The sequence below is a fragment of the Emys orbicularis genome, chromosome 9, assembly GCF_028017835.1.
Source record: "Emys orbicularis isolate rEmyOrb1 chromosome 9, rEmyOrb1.hap1, whole genome shotgun sequence".
Taxonomy (NCBI): Eukaryota; Metazoa; Chordata; order Testudines; family Emydidae; genus Emys; species Emys orbicularis.
This window is the reverse complement of record NC_088691.1, coordinates 21,682,810-21,701,730: the sequence shown is the minus strand read 5'-3', so window position 1 is coordinate 21,701,730 and position 18,921 is coordinate 21,682,810. Positions and strand designations below refer to the sequence as shown.

The following is an 18,921-nucleotide window of genomic DNA, read 5'->3' as shown; positions in this document are numbered from 1 at the left end:
CTGTGCATGTGCTCTGTGCCCTGCCACTGGATTAAGAGGGGAAATTCCTCCCCCTTCTCATCCTTATGTAGGTCCCATGTGCTAATTTCACTTTCTCAAACTTTGCACATGGGTCCAGGTTTTGGCCCTGAAAAACTAGTTCATGCTTTGGGCTACTTGATTGAAAACCTAGATCAAGGTGGCTACAGACTGCTGAGTTATTGTTGGGGAGGGGTCCAGCTTGATTTTTTTTTTTTAAACAAAAATCACTTCCAAGGCTAAATAATACTAGAACAAACACGCGCTCTTCGAATCATCCCATAAATGTTTCTGGAAAAACATTATGGAACTGTGAACATTGGCCCATTTTCACTCATGGTGGAAGAGATCATTTCAGTCCATTTTGTTTCTTAAAGAAATAGTGAAGGGAGAAAAATTCTTAAAACTTAACTTAAGGGAACAATTGCATTTTGTGAGACAATGAAACCATAGATAAAGACACATATAACGCATCCAAGTAATGTTTAAATTCCTTGAAATTTAGTCTGGTTTTCAGACATATTAATATTAAAAAATTGAAAGGCCAAATTAATGGAAGACTAAGCAAACCAATATCTTCATTGAATATAACCTCTGGCCAATATTTTAAATGGGTCCCTAATACTGAGGTGCCAAATCCATATTTAGGCACCTAAATAAGTAGCCTGATTTTGAAAAGTGGTGCCATCTCATTGACTTCAGTGGGAGCTGCTGGGTACTCAGCACTTTTGAAAGTGTGGCTACTTATTTAGATGGTTATCTATGGATTTAGGTGCCTAGCTTTAGGCACCAAGGGTAAAATTTTTAAAAGCACCTAAATTGCTCTGTCCCATTGTTAAAAGTGACAGGCTCCTAAGTCCCATTGACTTTCATTAAGACAAAGCCTATTAAGTACCTGTCACTTTTGAAAATGGGACATAGATTCCCAAATCACACAGGCACTTTTGAAAATTTTACCCCAAATCTTGGCCTATGCATATGTACATTCTTGTTTTCCTTTCAATTATATATCATAATATTATTTTGATGATCTAATGGGGGTAATGAAAAATTACTTTGTATATAAAGAACTCTAAAATAAAGTGACTTTTCAATAAGTGTTTCCAATGTGGTTTAAACCTACTGCAGAAAATGGTAATGCAGAAAGGATTTTCATCATCAGTCTGTTATTTAATATAATTATGATATAAAGTTTAAATATATATAGTATAGGTGGAGGGGTTATGGTGAGAACAAGATGGCTGAGGCGGTTGGTAATGTCATTTCTAAATCACCAATTTTAGTGCAGCTCAGATCATTAAGGATCAAAGTTTTTTTAATATCTCATGGTTGTGCAATGGCCGAAGTGAAATAAGGTTAGAGGTCCCAGTCCAGCTCCAATGGGCATGTGTTTGTATCACAATGCCCTCTAAATGCCCTCAAAAATTGCCTTCCTGTTTGGCAGTAGCCACATAAGGTATTGAGACTAAACTCAGCCTTAGAGGTGGCTCTCCCATATCAAGGTTCAGGCAGATTGGCTAGTCTGCACTGCCACTGCTGTTCTGAGCGGTACAGCGCACAAAGAGGAAGTCATTCACCATGGCAATTGGTGTGACAAAGTCACTGTATTAACACCTAGAGATGGTTTGGAAGCTCTGACTGCCGTGATGGGGAGGGCTCCGAGTTACTACAGAGAATTCTTTCCCAGGAGTCTGGCTAGAGGGTCTTGCCCACATGCTCAGGGTCTAACTGATCGCCAAATTTGGGGTCAGGAAGGAATTGTCCCCTGGGTCAGATTGGCACAGACGCTGCCTTCCTCTACAGCAGGGGACATTGGTTACCCGCAGATTTAAACTAGTACAAAGTTTCTCAAACTGGGATCCGCAGACCCAGGATACTCCAGGGGGTCCATGGGCCCCCATGATCAACTCCTGCCCCTCCCTCCCAGTGCCTCCTGCACGCTGGGGAACAGCTGTTCAGCAGCATGCAGGAGGCACTGGGAGGGAGGAGGAGGAGCAGGGATGGGGCGTGCTCAGGGGAGGGGGTGGAAAGAGGCGGAGAAGAGGAGGGGCAAGGGTGGAGCGGGGGCGGGAAGAGGTAGAGAGGGGTGGGGCCTTGTGGAAAAGAGTGGAGTGGGGGCAGGGCATGAGGCTAAGCGGGGGTCTTTGGGGTCTGTGAAAAATTTTAAATCAAAATGGGGGTCCTCGGATTGCTAAAACTTGAGAACCACTGAACTAGTATAAATGGTGGATTCTCTGTAACCTGAAGCCTTTAAATCATGATTTGAGGACTTCAGTAACTCACCCAGAGGTTAGGGTTCTATTACAAAGTGGGTGGGTGAGGTTTTGTGGCTTGCAAAATGCAGAAGGTCAGACTAGATGATCATGATGGTCCTTTCTGACCTTAAAGTCTATGAGAATTATGGAGAAAAAGTTCATTGTCCATAATGGTCAGAATTCGGCACAGAATGAAGACACATACTGCTAGCAAAATTATGTGTAATGTATTTTATTATCTGGATTTGCATTTCATATCCAATATTTGGTACCTGAAAACAGTGAATTTATCACTTACCATTGAAATATGTAAGAAGTTACTCTAATCATTCTATACTGGCATACTGAGACAGAGTCCAAAGTCCACTGAGGTCAGTGGAAAGAATCCTACTAATTTCAATGTGCTTTGGATGCAGGCTCTTGATTACAGTATTTTGCTACCAAAGTGATTTATCATTTGCATTGCTAACCATGTCAACCATATCAAGACATATTATCTTCCAGATATGCCCATCAGAAATGCAAACAACAGCCATCCTACTTTGAATTAAAGGAAAATTGTACATACACTGTATAGACTCCGCTGTATATGGTATTTCTTCTTTATATTTTAAGCTTGATCTCACTTGATTTCCAACAGACAGAGAAAAGAGGACACTTGGAAAGAAAAGGGGGACACACACACCAGTAAACTATAGAGATCAAAACAGTAAAACGTTTTGAAATTCTAAATCTGAAAATTCTAACATTGTGTAAAGGAAACGAATCTGTCCACTGTGCCTCCATACAGTAACTTGGGGACCAATCGTATGAGGTGCTCAGATACTTAGGCAAGATCCTAACTGCCCTCAACTATTATTGATACTAACAGAACATGAAGGTGTTCAGCATCATGCAAAAAGGTGCCCCACGCCCTGCAGGATCAAGTTCATAGTTACCTACTCTTTCTTCACATCTCTGTGAAGTGCTTTAAAATTCCATTGCAGGATTAAAGGAAGAGAAGCTCAAGCCTCTAACTCAAAGGCTTCTGTATGAAAGGAAAAATATACCCAAGCACAATCGCTTGTTCTTTATAACTAGACAAACATGCCATTCAAAGAATGAGGGATCTGGCAAAACAGCCTGTTTTATCTTGTTTACATGCAGAAGAGTTATTGAGGAAGATAAGTGATCACTTTGAAGACCTACCTCATTTCTGTTCCAGTTTGCTGAAAGCTTGCTTGCTATAGGTTGCTATGTGCTTCCAATCAGAGGTTGTTAAGTACACAAAATGAGGCTGAATTTTATTTGCAGAAGCAAATGTTCAAAGGTTAACATTTATTGCCCCAAATGCAGTATCTATAAACCGGGATAATACTTTAGGGATCATTAACCTTCTAGTTATGCCAGCGATAAACATTTTGTAAAACATACAGGTAATCAATTCAACTAAATATCTTAAGTGTGCTTTTTTGTTCATTATAACATGGATTGCCCACAAATGCACAAGGAATAATATTTCTCATGAAGAAATCTGTCAAGTATATTTGCCTACATAATATGTGATCGGCACAATTAGAAATAAAAAGAGAAGATAAACTCGGCGCCAATCAGCAATAGAAGTGATTTGATCCAGTCGGCTGAGTACAGAACCAGAAACCAGGAACTGCTGGTGCTAATCTTAGCTCTGACACCAACTTCCATTGTGGTTTTGGGCAGATGACATAACTGCCTCTCATTTTCCTCACATCTGTAAAAATGTGGATAACACCACAAGATTGTTGTGAAGAACTAGTTGCTAGCAAAGTGCCTTGAAGAAAAGCACAATGTAGGCATTATCATCATCACACACCAGATTGTTTCACAAAGGTATTGAAGCTCTTCATCTTTATTGTGATTGGAGCCAAAAATGTATAAATCCAATTTCAGATGATTTCACTACAACCTTGAATTCTCACTGCTCAACAGGAAGCATAAATAATATCAAACAGGGAAGATCTGGTACAAATGAGCAAGACATGCAAATTCAAAACCATCAAACTTCAATGATTTTCAAAAACTAAGCTGTGCAATCTCTGCAATAAACTGGACATTATCCAATGCATAAGGCACAAAGATGGTTGAATTTCAGGCATGTGCCACCTTCTATTCCAGCTGTTTTTTCCTTGGGCAAATCTATTTACTCTGGGCATAGAGACAGAAATCTTAGTCCCAGTTAGATCCCTTATTCAATTTTCAAAATTCATTTGTAATTCACAATGAAATGCTGAAGCCCCATTTGTCCTGACTGGCCAAATAGTGACTCTCACCAGTAGTCCCATTTTCTGGGTACTGAAAATAGCTGTCACTATCTGTATACAAAGGGCAGGTCTACACTTACTTCCTGGTCCGGCCGTAAGCAATCGATCTTCTGGGATCGATTTATCGCGTCTTGTCTAGACGCGATAAATCGATCCCGGATCGATCCCGGAAGTGCTCGCCGTCGACGCCGGTACTCCAGCTCGGCGAGAGGAGTATGCGGCATCGACGGGGGAGCCTGCCTGCCGCGTCTGGACCCGCGGTAAGTTCGAACTAAGGTACTTCGAATTCAGCTACGTTATTAATGTAGCTGAATTTGCGTACTTTACTTCGAAGTGGGGGGTTAGTGTGGACCAGGCCAAAGAGTCTGACGAAGTGGGTATTCACCCACGAAAGCTTATGTTCCAATACATCTGTTAGTCTTTAAGGTGCCACGGGACTTTTTGTTGCTTTTTACAGATCCAGACTAACATGGCCACCCCTCTGATATCTGGATACAGGGTCACATGTGCCTGATTGCTTGACAGCACATGCATTGACACCAAGATTAATGACATGAATGCAGAACAGGGATAGCAGAAGTAGTTATCAACGCATCATGACCAAAAATTCCAGCTCCTTTCCTTCAGTATTTAAAGAGTGCAATTAGTTACCTGTGCACTCTGCAGTGAAGAAGACTCCTTTCCTACTGGATGTCACAAAAAATGGAGAGGTAACTTTCAGACATATTATGCATGTTCCATTCCAGAGTTAAATAATCTCCTTTGCCAAAGTGACCTACAATCATTCAGTTCCATGGTCGACCCCATGCTGCCTGGATGTACTTTAAAGTATCAACACACTCTAGAATGGTGTGACTCTCCTTCAGTCCTGAACCATTGCCTCCTGCCCTTTATATAAATCCATTCTGGGTTGCATGAATTATGTGCGTGCCATTGATTTATGAAATGGAAAAGACAGCACTAAAAATTATTCATTATTATAAAAAGGTGCGCAGGGGAAAAGCCAAGGAGGGTTATCATGGCCCTTAGACTCACTCTCTCTCCTCTCACAAGTAATTGATAGTTTCAAACATTCTTTTGAAATGTTAAAAAACAAAGTATATAGAATTCAAAATGGCCACCTTCAGGAAGTCTGCATAGACAGCTGACATGCTGATTTCCATCATCTTTCTCTTTGATAACAAAGATTTTACATGCTAAAATTCCCGCTGCAAAGTTTCATCACCTGATTCATCCATTCTTTTCCAGAAAGGTCCAATGCTAAAAGTGAGCAAATAGTTCAGCCTCCGTGTTAAAGTTAAGCACATGCTTAAGTGCTTTGCTGGGTCTGAGCTGGTAAGCCATAGTTCTCACTAGGGACACACTGAGTTAACAAAGACGGCAAGCTAACCAGCAGTCTGCCCTATGCCACTGAGCGAGGTAGCTGCCTCACTGTCCCATGACCAGGACATGACTCATGGAAGGTTTGTGTCTGTTCTTGTTAATTTCCTACCAATCCAATCAAGATTAACAGCAAGTTAACCTTCTAGTAAAGACAAACTAAAACTTTGATGGCTTCAAGCTACTAGCCTGTTGGCTCAGCCTTTAGTTTCATTTTTACTGCATGCTCATCACTTATCCGTGAAATGTTGGAGACACAAGAACCAGTGCGTGGAACAATAGTATGTTGGCAGTTTAGTTATCTTATGTTGGTATAGATGCTAAAAATTTGCAGTCCTACCCAGAAATCTAATCCTTTATGTAAATCTGTTTAAGCAAAATGCCTTATCTAGAGCAGCTATTGTAACCTGATATCAAATCAGTACAGCAATCTGCCATGGGCATATCCTGATCTAATTAAGAAGAAGATGTTCTGGAGAGGACTAAAAGATCTGAAGAAAATTCAGATAATAGAACAGGCAAAAACAAGAAAGGGAAAGGAGGAGCAAAAACAAGAGATAAAAGAAGAACAGAGAAAGAAGGGTAAAGCTCTGTGATACAAAAATATAAGATTAGCTAATAGTGAAATTGTGGGAAAGGGAGAATAGAGCCACTTAGAAGAAAAAGGCCAGGAATGAAAAATCATATGTAGGTACAATTCATGCTATAAAAATAAATGCCTTTGATTTATATATGAGTATGAAAATTCCTTTTTTAGGAGGAACGGGCTTCGCATAATGTGTTTGACTTGAATTTTGTAAACAGTCCATTTTGACTGGAAGTCTATGGACATGGTGCTAATTGAGTTGACAGAGCTGAAATTTTATCCACACCTAATTGCAACTACTTGGATTTGTCTAAGTTGATAGCACAGCATGGTACATGTAGCAGTGTATAGCAACGTAACAACTCGCACAATGCTCACGCATAGAGCAAAAATGTGGATGATCATATTTCCAGTCTGATCAACATTTAATGTTTCATCTGAATGATGTTCACAAACATCCATGAAAATCCCTTCTATGCCCCATTGAACAACAGCCATTATCAGCACATAGTACTTGAAAGTGAGAGATTATGTGGTAATATTTCTTTCTTACAGCTAAAGAGAACAGGATTCCCTTCTGACCCCATCATCCCCATTCTTAAGTAGGAAGAGGGGGTGCTCTAGTGACACAAGGCCCTATCTTCTTCCATCCCCTCCCACAACACAGCTTTCCATAGTATTTTCTGCTGGCCTGAGAAGCAAAGAAAAATGTAATATTACAAAATCACTGATAAAGAAGTGGACACATTTTCCACTAAAGCCTTTAAATATTTTATTCTCCTTTTCCTTCATTTGTTGGGAAAATAACCTTTTTTTCCTCCCTCCCTCTACCCAACTCTCTATTAGGTACACAGGTAGGTTGCTGGAATTAGAAGGGATGTGTGAGTCTGAATGGTGTCAAAGTGCAAAGGGCTCTGAATGAAAAGCCACACCTCTGAAAAGGAAAAGATCTCATTATAATTTGCACCTCTTTTGCAAGCATATCTCTCGACAAATAGCTCATTGTTTAGGCATGCATCTGAGCTAAACAGGTGAAATGGAAGCCACTGCACAGAAATCTAACATATACAAACATACAATGGTGATTTTCAACTAGTAAGACATGGTTTATCCCCTTCGTTTAACAAATACTCAACAATGTCTTATCAAAACATTTGTAAAATTCCCTTTCTTGTTATTACTACTACTATTTACTTTTATAGCATCCAGCATGTGCGAGGTGCTCTACATACAGGTATGAAGTCAAATCCAGAGAGCTGACAATTAAGATGTGTCCCACCAAGTTCACCTGAAAAGAAAATGTTAACTTCAAAAATCACATTTGTCTCAGAATTATACATTTCCTGTAAGTAACACCCAAGAAGACTAGAATTGAAAGACATTTTTTTTTTTACTCCACTTATTTCATTTGGTTGTTTTTGATACCATCTGTGTCTGATCAGTTGCACTGCTTACCCTGAAAAGTTAGTCAGTTAGCTCCTGATCCAGCAGTGGACTCTACGTGGGTAAATCCCTTTAAACCCCAATGAAGTCAATGGGACTCCATATGGGCGCAAAAGTCTAGCCATGCTCATTGCAAGGTTAGGGCATTAACATCTCCCATGCTGAAAAGACTAATAAATATCACCAGGAAAGAAAAAACATTATGAGAACAGATTTTTAAAGAATTATGTTTTAAAAGTTCAAGACATACTACTTAAAGGGCTGGTCTGTAGAAATTGGACTTCTTTGAAACTGGACAGTTACAAAATATTCAAGTGGGCAGTGTCCCTTTAAAAAGAGTTGAAAGATAAACAAGTAATTTGTGAAGTTCAAAATATAAAGGTTTAATAAACATATTTACCAGTATACTTTATCCCCCTTAAAACTATCTAAATAAAAGCTTTAGACAAAAGTCCTCATTTTAAAAGAGCTGAGGCAAAATTCTTTTGGCAACATCTAAATTGCAAGTATAGTTAACTATACAGATTTTAAAAAACAATTTTTTTTTTCTAGAAGCACAAGCAATTTCAACATCATTGTGCTGTGGTGGAATTGTTTTAGGAGAGTGGGAATGGGGATAGGATACATAAAAGATCTGTGAAAAAGGAAGCACTAGAACTAGCAGCAAGGTGGGGCTGCCTGGATGGTCAGCCCTTCATTTGAATGCAAATGTAATTATGAGGCAGGCAGTTACCCTGACGTCAGACTAGATCTTGGTAAACCATTACCACCAGCACCTGGTAAAAACAGTTGTTGATAATACAGGATGAGGTAGAAGATTCCAAGTATAATATCATTTATTAAGATCGGGAATACAATTAAAAAAAAAAAAGAGGGAAAGAAAACAGGATGTCTTAACAAGGTTCTTTCACCAGTTGCAACCATCATGTACGTGAGTTATCTTTTGGATAAAGAAACCAGCATGTATCCAGGATCCATAAGGTGCAACAACAACCTACCAGTGCAAAATTTTGTCTCCACTCCATCCTATTCAGATTACATGGGATATCATCATGTGCCAAGTATGGACAACCATGGACAGTCTTCAGGAGGTTGGGGATCTCACTATGGCACGCAAAGGGAGGATTGGAATACTTATGGCCCAGGACCCTCCAACATAGTTACTGCTGCACAAATCAATGGCTCGTCTCCTGGGCAGATCTCCTACAGCTCTGCTGATTACAATTCCCTGCATCCTGCTGGATCTGGAGTTTTACCTCCTGTAGATACAATTAACGCAGAGCAAATCTCTCCCAACATTCAAAGGCACAGCTCTTATGAATGGATGAGAAAAACACAATCTACTACCTCAGGTAAGTGAACTTTCAACCCTCTAAAACATTTTCTATTATCTTTCACTGGTCTCATTTATAAAGAATCTTAATTGGATCTCATACATAGCTGGATTGCTCATTATATTTAATATAACACTTTATAACTACAGTTTGAACTAAATTCGTACTAGTTTCACTTTTCTCTTATAAATGTTTGGTAATGTTGCTTATGTGGAATGGCAGTTGTGTTCTACCTTAGATATGGCTGCATTTCACAAACTATAAAGTGATCTTTGCACATACAGTCTGTAATGCACTTTAAGATCCTTTCGGATGAAAGGTATTGTAGACACAAAATAGTATTAATGTTACATGCAGGAAACAGTATTCATAACAAAAATTATTTAACTAAAAGAAAAACTATTTAATAAGTTTTATGAGAAAGTGTTAAATGTACTTACTTTTAATAGTTATATTTGCAAAAATACTATGTTACTATCTTGCTAGTTATGGAGCAATAAATGTTTTGACATCTTCAGTTTGGCTTTATTCTTTCAACAATTCTTTAAAAGAGAATTCAGTTTAGGCCCCTCAAACTATGATGATTAAAACATTTTCTCTTGGTTTTAATATATTTTTTATTTCACTTACTGTATTTATCAATTGAGTAGATACATTCCCTGGCAAGCGATCAGCCTCAATTATGATTTTATTGATTGTATAAATTTTTTTGCAGACATGACAAGTCCCAATGAAAGGGAGAGCTTCTCATTTCGGTTTAGTTTTCTTTTTAGTTGTCTTTAAAAGTATCTCCTTGTTCAGCAAGATTTTGTTATGTGTTACAGTTAGACATTTAAAAACCTCCCTTGTTCAAACTGTCAGAGCTTGATGTGCTCGATTTTGTGACAAACTGCATGCCAGAAGAACTTTTCTGTGTAGATCAGCTGGATGTAGATTACGTGTAGCAAGGCCTGCCAGTTGCTAAATCTATTGTTAAGGTTAAAAATAGTAAGTGTGTGTTACACACCATCAAAGAAAATGGCCTAAGGAAAGAAGGGCAGTTACAACTGGAACAATCTTACAGGATAGATAAATTCAGTTACAGATGGCTACTAATCACTCAAGAACGAGATTAGTTTTGCAATCGTCTTTCAGCCAAAATGTCCATGTTTATTTGATATTTCATTTTTATTAAAAAATAAAAAATAAAACTAAGCCAGTCTTCAGATATCACAGTGTGTCCATTTGGAGCCTGTACATGTCCTTACGTACATGGTTCCTCAAAACCAGGCATATTAATAGGGCCTGGTTTTCCCCTCACAGTCTCTTGTGCAAATCAAGAGTTCATTCATGTAAAACTGATGTAAGAGTTGGATGAGACTCAAAAGAGCTGGTGTGACTGAATTAAAGGGCAATGGGACAAAATTCATCCTTGATGTAACTCCACTGAATTCTAATTGGACTAGTATGTTTAAGGAATAAAATAGATACAAAAAATCAGGAAGCCTAGTTCCATACAGTACTTAAAAGTTTACCAACATCGGAAGCCATTAATAGGCCCAGACCTTGTAAAGACTTATACACAGGCTTAATTTAGTGCACTGAAGCCCTAATTCAGCCAAGCATTTAAGCAGATGCTTAAGGCCATCTTTATTCAGCAAAGTACCTAACACATGCTCTGTGAACAGAAATGGGCTGTTGAATTGAGGCCTGTGAATAGACTCAATTTAAGGGACAGTTAAGCAGGTAAGTTTTTGCCTGATCAGGGGCTTTAGCTTCCCAGAGCCCAATCTTTTGAGGTGTTGAGCACCTTCAACTCTCCCATTTGACTTCAATAGTTTGATTTCACTCAGAAACTCATAGGATCAGGTCCAAAAATGTCTTAATCTTGTGAAAAATAAATTCCATTTGGGAAAATAAACTATATCATGTGAGATATATATAGTCAAAGCAAGATTCCGAAGAGCTTGATTTAAAAAAAAAAAAAATGAAAATATTGAATGTAAAAGGTAGTTAATGTTATTAGTGCCATACGTCACTAGTAATAGTCCAAATGTAATTGCAGTTTTAACAATTTGTTTAAAAAATCTCTACATTAAAAAAACCCAAAACTAAACACAAAGGAGATAAAATTAAATGGGGATCATATATGCTAACTGTTCGATGCTTTCTCTAGAAGATATTGCAATAAGAATAACTTAAAACATTCTATCTTCTATAGAATTAAAGAAATCAAAGATGGAAAAAAACTGTTGGGTCATCGTATCCACCTCTATCAGTGTGGAACTGCTCCCTCATATGTATTAACTAGAGCTCTGTCCAGTCTAGTTTTACATGACCCTAGGAATAAGATTCCTATCACTATTCTTCCAAGACTATTTCATTGTTAGGAAACTATATCTGAAATATATGGCCCTGATCGTACAAAGATTTCATATGTACTTCATTTTACTCATTGAGAATAGTCTGATATAGCTCAACTTTATTTAAGCACATGTAAATCTAGTCTTTGCATGATTTGGGCCAAAATGTATTACATTAAATGCAGGAACTTTCCTAAATGCAGTGCTGAAGATAGCAGCAGGGATTACAAAAATAATGTCAAAATCTTTTCTCGTACTTAATGCATTAAATTTTGACAATATATTTTGTACAGTACATCAAAAATACTACATTTTGCTGGATATATTTTAAATTCAGTTGCATCCAAAGCAAAACCATTAAAAGTGATAACTCACCAAACCAATTCTCAGGAAGAAAATTCTGTAATAAAAAAAGAACATTATGATTTGATACTTTCCAATATAATGGACTCTTTGAAATTTAATGATTTATATATTTTTGTATAAACAATTACATATTATATAGTCCTCTAAAACTGCATTTTCAAAGAAAATGCTAAATTCCATTCTTCAAAAGCTACAGTGCAATTATGCTGGGTTTTTAAAAATAAGAAACACATTATGCAACAAAAATTTTTTAAAAATGCAAATCGAATTAAGCTGGATGCCTTTCAAGACAGGGTGCCACAAATAGAAAGGAACACATCTCTGTTTCCCCAAGATTTGATCCTGTTCTCGTTGGAGTCAAAAACAAAATCCCCGTTGATTTTAATGGTGTAGGATCAGACCTTAAATCCAATTCATTTTTAATCCAATTCAAGTAATGGTATAAAATGAAACTCAGTTTTTCCTTCTCTTATATCATATTCTGCGAGGGATGGAAGGGAAATGGAGGGAGGAAGGAAAACACATTTGTATAGAGGTCCAGAGAATGTATTTCAAACCGCCTAAGAAGTGCATGTGGAAATTGTAGGGGGAGCAGTCTGGCAAACCACACTCACAAAGGTATCAGCATGGAGTTCAGTGGGACTATTAAGATTATAGATTATTCATGCATGGCTTGCAGAAACAGGCCTTGGACATGTTTTCTGTTGCGATATATTACACACATTTTATATAGATATGTGTGTGTTTAGATAGACCACAATGTACAATTAGTTCAGATGTCATCACAATAAAAATCTGTTGGAAAATGAAATAGGAAAGAAGCCATGAGGAAAAGGGCCAGGTCCCAGTTCTAATGCTAATTTATTTCACTTTGTAATCCAGTTGTGACATCTATTTTTCCCCGGGCTACATTGTCTTGGGTTTTGAGGCCTATCTGTCATATTGAGGCAACAGACCCTTTTAACACTTCTCTTTGCTTTGATATGCAGCCCTGTCTCTTCCTTCTCCCTCTTTTCTTCAGGAGTTATATTGCCGGAAAGGGTGATGATTTTCACAGCAAATAAAGAGGCCTTCTCCTGGCTTTATTGTCTTCAGAAGAAATGCTCTGTGAATTTTATGGCCAAGGGGAATGGGATAAACTGTTCCCTCTATGCTACCCCCTCGAATCTTGGTTATATTTACTGATTATGGAAAAGCTAGAATAACCCTGTTGAAACTCTTGTTTTCACAAGTTAGATTAATGGCTTAAAATGTAATTGGAACATAATATTTAGACCACTGTTAACAGAACACCCCTCACTTAAGGCAAATATTTCAAAGCCAAGACTTTAGCCATCCTAAGAAAAGCAAAATATGGGTTGAAATACTCAACAAATAACATCACCAATAAATGTGACTTTTAGTGATAGAAACATTTCCTATTTAAAATAATATTGGGTTTAGGAAATCGCCCTAAATTGTGTAACTTCAGACTTTAGATAAACCACCAGGTACAAATCAGCTGTGCTGTAGTCTACAAATTAAAAAGTCATGAGCAAAAGAAATATTCCTTCATCTATTTCTGTCCCTTTCTTTTTTTCCTGAGATGAAAGAGAGTCTGACATTTGTTTAGGGCTTGTAAATTCCAAACCAATTGGCTGTGTTTCTGAATGTGAAAGAGGTTCTTGATAAGATCTTCTTGTAACTCTTTTGTGTGGCGTGTGCTTCATCTTAACACCTCAATGGAGTTTAGGGAACCACTTTAAAGGAGTCTTTGTCCTACAGTTTGTCCCAAAAAAAACTCACATCAAAAACAACATGGGAAGATCAGAAGGATTTTACCAAAAAAAAAAAACAACAACAACAACAAAACACCACACACCAAACACACCACCCTTCCCAATCAACTTTGGAAAGTGCTAAAGAGAACAAATACAGTACAGAATGACCTCTCTGTATTAACTAATCTTACCAACAGAAAATGTTCAAATATGAAAGCTTATCTTCCAAACACCAAGTAATAGTCATGGTAATATTATTAATCCAGCATATTTATGAGCATCTTCTGTCTGATTTTGTTTTGGGATGGAGTGACATGGAGATCGTTTTTGTACACTAATGTTAGGGCCTGGTCCAGCACATTATGATATGCCTTCAATTCCCAATCGCAATTGAAGGCACTCTGTACCCCATAATATTAAGCCGAAGAGGCATTCCGTACGCTGCAAACCTGGGCCTTTATTTTGCAGGTAATTCTAATTAAATGTTATTGAATTGGTATTTGTGTCCTAGAACTGAACAAGGTCATTGATAAAAAAACATTTTTACTATCTGTTTTTTAGTAGAACATTTCTTTAATTCTATGTTTGGAAGAGATGTGAAACCAGTATCTTTATTTCTTATGATACCTTGGTTGTACATCTCAACCAGACATGGAATTAGAGCATGTTTCTAAAAAAACAAATGGTGGCTGAATTTTAGTGCTGGGGGGAGTTACTCCTGTGATGTATATGTATGCATATGCACACAAAAAGACCACAGGCTCAATGCACCTAGCAGTGAAATAGAGCAACCTCTGGGGTAGAAGATAGCAAACATCAACAATTTATACACTTACATCACATAATTTGTATAAAGTGCTTTAGGATCCTCTCAGAAGAAAGGTGGCATAGGATATTTACTTTGAAAAACAATTTTGATTGCTGATTATTTTGCATGTATTAGTAACAAAAAGTAATTAGGGAAAATTATTAAGAAATGAATCCCTAGAGCAATAATGGAAGAGAAAGCATTAGTTAAAGCATAGATATAAGGAGGACTGGATTCTGCTTACAGCTATGCTATAGTCACACTGTGTGACTCTGGGTAAGTCACTTAACCTCTCTGCACCTCAGTTTCCAAATCTCTAACAGAGAAAATAATCCCATATGGGTAATGTGAGGCTGAATCCATTAATGTCTATAAAATTCTTTGAGATCCTCAGATCGAAGATGCCATAGTCAAAGTATTAAAATACATGTTTTTCTTAAACAGGTAAAACAAGAACAAAAGAAAAGTACCGAGTTGTTTACACAGATCACCAGAGACTAGAATTAGAGAAGGAGTTTCATTGCAACAGATACATTACAATAAGGAGGAAATCTGAACTTGCAGCAAACCTGGGACTATCTGAGAGACAGGTAAACAGAGCAAATACAAGATTTTCTATATATTTCATATTTACAGGCCAGGTCCTATTAACGGTAGTATCAGAGATGATAAGCCAATGAATTCAGTGCTGATGTTCTATAAGTAACATAGGACCAAGACACAGTTGATTGGTTGCAGCAATGTAGTTGCCATGGCTATAGGAGCTATAGAATATGCTAAATACAAATAAATAATAGCCAATTTAACATAAAAACCTGCAGTCATATGTGTTTTCTCTGGTTACTATGTGGGCAAAGTTTGAATAACTGAACATAAGGAATTAACCTCAAACTACAGGCATGGAAAAGCACTCTTTCTTGCTTACACACCAGCTAACCACACGTACACAGCTGGAATTTTAAAAAGACCCAGCTTAACATAACATAGCATTGTTTTAGTTCTGTCCATAATAACTATGGCATTCTCCATTTTGCTTCATTCCTGCAGTCGCAACAAAATGGTGACCCAGAAGAGATCTACAGCATCACGCTCAGTTCAGCTATCAGCAGACAGAATGAAAATGGAGAATGCAAATAGCAATAAAACATAATGTCAATGTATTTTTTGTTTTTGATTTATTAATATTATTTTCTGTGGGCCATATCTGCCTTTGATCTATGTGAATACAGTGCCTGGACTGAGGGTCTTATATACCCCTGGATAGTCAGCGTTTTTTTCACCACTGCTTTACATTCCACAAGTAGCACACAGATTACTTTAAACCAGAAGTTTTAGGGACAAATTCTTATCCCTATGCACAGCTCAGGGCCCTGATTCAGAAAAGCACTCAAGCACACACCTAAATTTATCTCTAACATTAAGCATATGATTAAATGCTGTCCTGAATATGGATGTTTCCCTGCAATGGAGTCAAAGTATGCAGACACTGTTCAGGGGAAATCTATAGGGATTCAGAGTGGGGAATTCCCCCCAGAAATCACTAGATTGGATACAGCACCTGTGGAGCACAGCTCTGTGGTGTATGGGGTCCCAGAATCCCACCCCTCCTTGCTAGGGGCAGCTCTATGTTTTTTGCCACCCCAAGCACCGCAGTCAGGCGGCCTTCGGCGGCACACCTGCGGGCGGTCTGCTGGTCACACGGATTCGGCGGCGTTTCTGCGGGTGATCTGCAGGTCCCGCGCCTTCGGCTTACCCACCGCCAAATTGCCGCCGAAGCCACGGGACAGCGGACTTCCCGCGGGCATGCCACCAAAGGCTGCCTGACTGCCGCCCTCACAGCAACCAGCAGGCCGCCCTCCACGGCTTGCCGCCCCAGGCATGCGCTTGCTGCGCTGGTGCCTGGAGCCGCCCCTGCTCCTTGCACAACAGAACTTTACTGGTTCTGCTGAAGTCAATAGGAGGAGACAGGATTTGGTAATATTGAAAAAACTATCACCTCTCCAATACTTTAGTTACCAGAGTGCCTATTCCCTGCCTGGGCAGATCTAGAGATTTTTCTTTTTAGTCCTCTTCTGAGTAAACATATTCAGCTCTTTTGAATGGTCTCCTTCTTTAGTTGCCTCCTCTTCCTCCACATGCAGGCTAAGAGACATGGAGTAGAGTGAGATCACTAGAGAAAAAAAAGGGGTAATGATGCATAGATGTTCAATTTTAAAACCAGGCATTGGATTTTGAGGAATACATAGTGTAAACCAGCCTACCTACATTACACTAAGGAGATTTCTGAAGTAATCAGTGCCACTGCCTAGAACCAGCAATTAGTTCTCTATTATGTTCAGTTACTTTTCTCCTGTATAAAGGAGCCCTGTTTGTGAATGGCAAACTGTGCTTTTTATTAATGTGGCCTTTAATTTTTATTGCTAGTAAACTTTTGACAAAATTTGTAATTATCTATCAGCATTTCTAAAACACACATCACATACATATCTAAATGCTGCTTATCTCTTTGATTCAGTTGCTCCACTTGTATGTATAATGGTGATAATGTAAGTGACCTCCTTTGTAAAGCGTTTTGAGTTCTACCAATGAAAAACATTATATGAGTTGGTGTTGTTGTTATCATCAATATCTATAAAGGAAGAGAAATGGTAGAATGCATAAGGAATGTCATGGAAAATACTGAAATTATTATAATGCCATTATATAAATGTTACATGCTTACATGCAATACAGTGTTCAGCTCTGGTCACCTATCTAAAGGAATGTAGCAAAAACACAGGAGGCTCTGAAATCAATCAGTGGGGACATAAGAGCGTTATACAAGATAACAAATGATATGGTGAAGGTAGACTGGAGATTCCTATTTACCCCTTCTCATAATACAAGATTGTGGTGATACACAATTACAGATTTAAAACTGATAAAAGTAAAATCTTTTTATATGCATCATTAGTCTGTGGAACTCACTGTCACTAGATATCACTGAAGTCAAGAGCAGAGCAAGATTTAAACAAATGTGAACATCCACCATTATGTTAAATAGTTTTGGAGGTTTTTTTAAGTGTGGAAGGTAATAAACTCTCATGCTTCAGGACATAAATCAACTCTAATTAACGGAATAGGAAGAAACTTCTCTTATGGGCATATTCCATAATTGCACCTTCCTCAGAAACATCTAGTACTGGCCACTGTCAGAGAAAAGATAGTGGAGTAGAGGGACCTCTGGTCTTTTCCAATAAGGTAATTCCTATGTTGCTGTAGTTCTAATTAAAACACAAAAATATCTATAACATGGGCAGACATGAGAAAGTAATAAAGTTTCTATTAGCTATAATATGTTTGCATAATAAACATAGCTTTTTCACTCCTTAAAGCTAATTTTTCCTTTTCTGTTGCTAATGTTATTGTACACCGCTCTAACTACTTATAAGAATTAAACATACACTGTTTATAACATTTCAGGTGAAAATCTGGTTTCAGAATCGCCGAGCCAAGGAGAGGAAAATGATCAAGAAGAAAATCTCTCAGTTTGATGGCAGTGGGGGCTCAGTTCAGAGTGACTCAGGTTCAGTCAGCCCAGCTGAGATGTCCAACTCTCTATTCCCGCCACCACATACAATAAATGGATTACAGCCCATTGAGATACAGCAGGTCATAGTCTCAGAATGAACAGGAGAAAGTGAAAAGGATTCATCTTTTTTCTCCCCTTGAAATGTCAATTTTGTAAAGGACAATTCTCATTCAACTTGTTTCAGACTGCTAGCTGTCCTGCACAGGAACTAGGACTGTTTTCAAAATGTTATAATCATTGCAGCTATCTCAAGGAACCCTTGCTGCTAAAATTCATCACTCAGAAAACTTTGAGTAGGAGATAATTTTGCTTCAGATACTGACAGAGTGAAACAACTGAAAACTCAGGTGAACGTAGTTCTAGTCTGTTTATATATTGCGGAAAAATTGTTGCTGAACTGATTATAATGGACTAATATACCAGGAAATGTATGATGCTGGGTGTATTTGCGCATTACTTTTAAAAAATACAATTAGAGTAAATTGTAGCTGTTTACAAAATGTTCAGATTTAGACTATCAAATGCCACCTTTTAAAAAAAATAATAATAAATGTTTTAACACAACAAGAAATAATATTCTGTTCTATATAGGATTTTATTACATGCTCATAATCATAGTATCTTAGCATCCATATATACAGTGTTATGTTATAATCTTGGCAACAATTGAATGGCAGTATAAACAATATTAAGGGCAATATAAACAATATATTGCATCTAGCTAAATAAAAAGTATCATCTTTGTCCTACATAACTGTACACAGCACATTCAAGTTTTC

The 18,921-nt window shown here is 37.9% G+C and overlaps 1 protein-coding gene across 1 annotated transcript; it reads left to right on the top strand.

Moving 5' to 3' along the window:
• Positions 1-8,886: 8,886 nt before the first annotated feature.
• Positions 8,887-18,240, top strand: CDX4 (caudal type homeobox 4). The gene is made up of 3 exons (XM_065411099.1): positions 8,887-9,313; positions 15,016-15,161; positions 18,034-18,240. Exons 1-3 carry the CDS (start codon positions 8,887-8,889, stop codon positions 18,238-18,240), a joined length of 780 nt encoding a protein of 259 aa, XP_065267171.1.
• Positions 18,241-18,921: the final 681 nt, after the last annotated feature.